General features: G+C 41.5%; 1 protein-coding gene across 1 annotated transcript in view; it reads left to right on the top strand.

Moving 5' to 3' along the window:
* The window catches only part of LOC138002938 (proton-coupled folate transporter-like), a 19,348-nt gene extending 18,731 nt beyond the window's left edge, over positions 1-617 (top strand). Inside the window, exon 6 of the mRNA XM_068848903.1 lies at positions 347-617. Within this exon, the coding sequence (XP_068705004.1) occupies positions 347-420 (74 nt within the window). The 3' untranslated portion in view covers positions 421-617. The remainder of the gene's footprint in view (positions 1-346) is intronic.
* Positions 618-5,000: the final 4,383 nt, after the last annotated feature.

The raw sequence follows: 5,000 nt of genomic DNA, 5'->3' as shown, positions 1-5,000 counted from the left end.
GCATCAAAATAGAGTATTGTTCTTGTACACCAACATGGTCGCTGTGACGTCACGTGAAAACGATCTATACATTTACATGTACATCTCTCAAATGATGTGCGCGCCGCGATTGGCCACTTCAGCGGGCGCTCTTCGGTAGCCCGGACAACTTTTTGTTTGAAAGATCTCCAGATTTAATATCTTACCAACCTCGTTTTTTTCGTGCCGTGCTGGAGAACGTTTCTTCCAGTTCAATTTACAGCTCGGGTACCAACTCGACAAATAAAGAGAACCATATTACGGCATGCAAGGCTTAATCTACTTATTTGCGGTAGCCCTAAATAAAAACATACTGATTGCCTTGCAGGACCGAAATCAGAAGAAGAAGCGCTGCCCAAAACAGAGAGTGTTAATAGTCGGACAAAGACGAACTTGCCTTAAGGGCCTACTGACGTATTTTTTGGGTGCGTTGCTAAGAATGTAATAGTTAACTAATTTGAGAGAATTTGGCATTATTTTGGTCAGTTTCCAACTTGTGTAAACCAATGGCCCTAAATATGACGTCATCATGCCACGTCTATGGTCACATGACCAATTTTAAAAAAACTTTAAATTAGTCTACGTGCTACTCAATTTGGGTATTTAATCAGTGGTTTCATAATTTGTATTCGTTTTTGCATCCAGCCAAGCATGGTTTTCTTTTTATTTTGAAAAATGTTCTTATTAGAGAGATAAACGATAATGAAATACCCATAAAATTTTCAAAAAAGATGATTTGAAAAAATCAATGCTTAGCTACATTCTATATTTGGAGGTGAAACGTGCCATATTAAAAAAAATTAATTTAATTTTAAGACCGCAGGAAATTTAGCTTTTTCTCAAACCTGACGTCAGTTCGTTAACGCATGCGCAGTTGATCTGAGAACGAGTTCGAGGAAGGGCGAGGAAAAACCTTCGATGGAAACAACAGTTCGTGCGGTGGTTTTTGCTTGTGAGTGGGTTTCCTGGTCAGCTCACGATATGATGATGTCAGTCACCAGAAGTAACATTTCACCTCCTTAGCAACGCGCGAAAAATACGTCTGTGGGCCCTTAACAATAACTCAACGAAGTGGAGGTGAAAAGTACTTGATAATCACCTCCGAGTTGCCCAATCAGCGCGCTCGGAGAGCACTATTCACTTGTGTGGTATATAGATGTTATTGAACTAGCGTTAGGTCCGAACATGCTACAATAGTTCAATAAGGTTTTTATTATATTGACTCCCTTGCGCATGGTTTTCTATTCCTTGAGACTTGTTTATTCTTCTTCGGTGCTTGCCTCTTCGCCTGCTTCTCTTAACGGTTCTGGAAAGTAAAATTCGTACTGGAACTCCGACAAGACTAAATAGAAAAACACTTCTCGCAGTTTTGTTTTATGTCCGAGAAAGACAGTGACTGTAATATTTGACGTATTTCGTTATGTAATAGTGAGAAAAATCCCAAATACAATGATGAACCTAAGGTAATATATTATTTATTTAAAGTAATACTTCTGTGCGCCTCGATTAGCTTTTGCTATTTCCGGACTGAGTTGCACCCGTATTTTCTATGTCGCATATTCAATAAACTCTTTAAATCAATTAAACTTTCTCAGCACAAAACAATAATGTCACTGGTCAAAGGAGGAAAAAGAATGGTGCTGCACGTCCTACAAGCATTTTTTTGCTGTACGCTGCGTAACAACGTGAAATCACCGAGTTTGAGGTTTTAAAGGGAACCTCCACAAAAACATGAAAATAACTTGAAACCGCAGAGCATAATTTTTACAATAAACATTGTTCCCGATTTTCCCAATGAAAGCGTTTAAATCTGAAATAAATAAATTGCAAAAACGCTCGCTTTGGTTTTCAAATTTTCCGGGCGCCGCCATTCTTGAATAGTTGTGACGTGTCGTGGCTGCCCTCTAGGCCACTTTGGAAAATACCATAATACTCTTTGCTTGTCCCCCAAAATTTTGCATATGCATTGTTTCCAGTTTCTCTCTTGGGAATTGTAATTGTCCAAGGGAAAACAAAAACCAAGGTTGGGCAAAATTTGGGAGACAAACACGGGTATTGTTATATAGCTGAGTTTTTTCCCAGCAGCACGCGCTCTCAGTGGTTACTTCGAGGTCACATGACATCTAACAATAAAACTGTTTCCCGCCAAAAGTCTCTCAGCGGGTAACAGTGCAAAACCAATGACATCAGAGGGTAACAGTGCAGTGTTACCGGTGCAGTTTAGTTGTTGCCTGAAGCTCGATTGTCACACTACAGTATTCAGCGTGCCAGTCTGCTTGGTATTGTTCTGTGCGTTGCCGGAAGGCTCATTGGCCAAAGCATAAAGTGTTATGCAAAGCAATCAAGGAACTCTTTGAGAGAGAATCGTTTAAGGAAAAGGGGTTAGGAGATGCCCAAGACAGAGGTGCGCATGCTAGCCACAACACTCCCAGGCAACAGCAGCGCATAGTTAAGCTGGTGGCAAGAAAGTATTTGGCAGATTGCTACCTGAATTACGGGGCTACAAAAGTTTTATGGGACACGGGACCCCAAGTGTCAACTGTTTCAGTAAACCTCCTGAACAGTCGACTACCAACAGTCCAAATAAGAGACATTGAACATTTACTAGGTACAGATGGGTCCATATGTTTGCAAGCAGCAGACAAATATCCCGTGCTGTGGGTGGGTGGAAAATGGTGTGAGGTTAACAAATGAAAACGAGACAGAAACAAGGGACCCGTTCTTTGTGAAAATGGAGAACCCTGAGAAGCCCATCATTGGTTTTAATCTTATAGAATTAAATGTTGAAGAATAGTGAAGGCAAAGAAGACGATGCATTGCTGGGAAGGATTTTAAGAAGCTTTAAAATACGTACTACCAGCTAGTCTAGTTAAATCTACCAAGTAGCCACACACTTTCCCTGCAGGGCAGACTGTTCGCTTACGTTCTCCTGCTAATACTGGACCGATCTACCGTAAGACCCCTGTCATTTTTGAGCCAGATGGGTTGGCCACCTGGCATTCAGGATTGGCAGTCCACGAATCCCTAACCACCATGAAAGAGGGTGATGCAACCATCTTATCAGTCACAGTGACCAAAAACACAACCACGACATCACCATACCTGGGAGAGTTGTCCTGGCTCGTCTCAAGCTTGTCCGGTCAGTGACTCCTAAGGGACCGCTCTGTAAACAACATACACCTGCTGAACGGATTGAGAGTGACTTGCCCTGGTTATCTCAAGTTGATTTGAGTGCACTGACGGTAAATAACAGGATCAGGCAAGACAGTTGTTGGTTGAAGAAGCAGACGCATTCGCAACGAGCGATGATGACTTTGGCTGCATTCCAGAATCGGAAATGGATGTTAGATTGACTGGTGACCAGCCAGTTGAGAATAATTACATTTCCATACCCTGTCCACTCTACCCAGACGTTAAAGGTTACATTGCAGATTTACTGGACCGAGGTTTCATCCGGAAGTCCAAATCACCATTCTCAAGTAGTGTTGTCTATGTTTATGAAAAGAGGGTGGAATGAGGTTATCTATAGACTACAACGAATTAAATAAGAAAACAGTGTGAGACCGGCATCTCATTCCATTCATGGTGTAGTGTGCTGGATCAGAGAAAAGTCTACCATCTGAGGTTCACCGACGAGAAACGTCAACTGTTAACTGCGTTTATTACACCTTGGTGGTTATACGAATGGATGCATATACCATTCGGACTCATGAATGCGCCCGCAAATCTTCAAAGATTTATGAAGAACTGTCTTGTTGAGCTACGTGATGAGATGTGTACTCTCAGAAACATTTTGTGGACATATTGAACATCTTTGTAAGGTTCTTCGTCGGTTGGAGGGTTATGGTGTGAAGCTTAAGACTGGAACGTGTGCATTGTTTAAACGGGAAGTGACTTTCCTTGGAAGAGTTATCTCTCAAGACCGGTACCAGACCAATAGACCCCAAAGATAATTAAGCTAAAAATGGAGGGATTTTAATGGAGAATTCAAAACCGCGGACCACTGGAGAAGTGAGAAGACTCATGGGTCTACTTGGTGTGTACTGCCGTCATACAAACAGCAAAACCCGTTTATGATTTCCTCAATCATGACCTACTGGGGAAAAAGAATGCTGCCTCAATCAGACAGAGCCCAGGGCTGCGTAGTGGACAGTTACCATCTTCTTCACCAGTGGATTGGGAACCCAAGGGACCAGTCTGCTTTGGCTACCCTAATAGATAAAATAACTTTACCCCCTCTACTGGCATACCCATGTTATAATGCGCCATTCATTGTACATACCAATGCTGTTCCTCTTCTTGACTACAGCAACCTTCCCATCTTCAATCTCACGATCCAAATCGCAGCTAACTGTGGAAGCATTTTCAATGGGAGTAGTAGCTGCTTCTGACCCTAGGAGAATAATTGAGAAATCTCACAACACATCTCATGTAACAGAGTTTATTATAGTGCATTATTTTAATAAGTGCTTAGTCAATTAAATGTTGTTTCCTTTTGTACGATGTGTGTTTGCTTGTACATAAGTCATATATAAAGCTCATAGAGTAGATTTCCTTGTCAAGAACACTGAACTTCAAAAGGCCATTGCTCAGTTTGTTTGATTACCCCTAGTATTTCGTTTATGCACGTATTTCACATTATGTACCAGTCAAATCGAAGCTTCAACATCCCCCCCGGGCATTTGACGCCTTTTCTTGCCCAGGGGGAGTGACTTTAATCATCTTAGTATCCCCAGGGGTGGGGCATTTGATTACCACGTGTAGGGGATAGGGAATTAGATCGCTTGCCTCGAATTCATGGTACGTTCCATGTGGGTTGATAAATCAAAGCGAAGACAAACTTTGATGAATTCAAAGGAAAGATTGCAAATTCGTGGCGGTTTGGTTGAAAACCAAAGGTCTATAAGAGCTTTGTTCCGTATTTGAAGGTATTAAGAACCATTTTATATTATCTTTGAATATATAAATATCTTAAATTGAAT

The sequence above is a fragment of the Montipora foliosa genome, chromosome 5, assembly GCF_036669935.1.
Source record: "Montipora foliosa isolate CH-2021 chromosome 5, ASM3666993v2, whole genome shotgun sequence".
Taxonomy (NCBI): domain Eukaryota; kingdom Metazoa; phylum Cnidaria; class Anthozoa; order Scleractinia; family Acroporidae; genus Montipora; species Montipora foliosa.
This window is presented reverse-complemented; position numbering and strand designations above follow the sequence as displayed.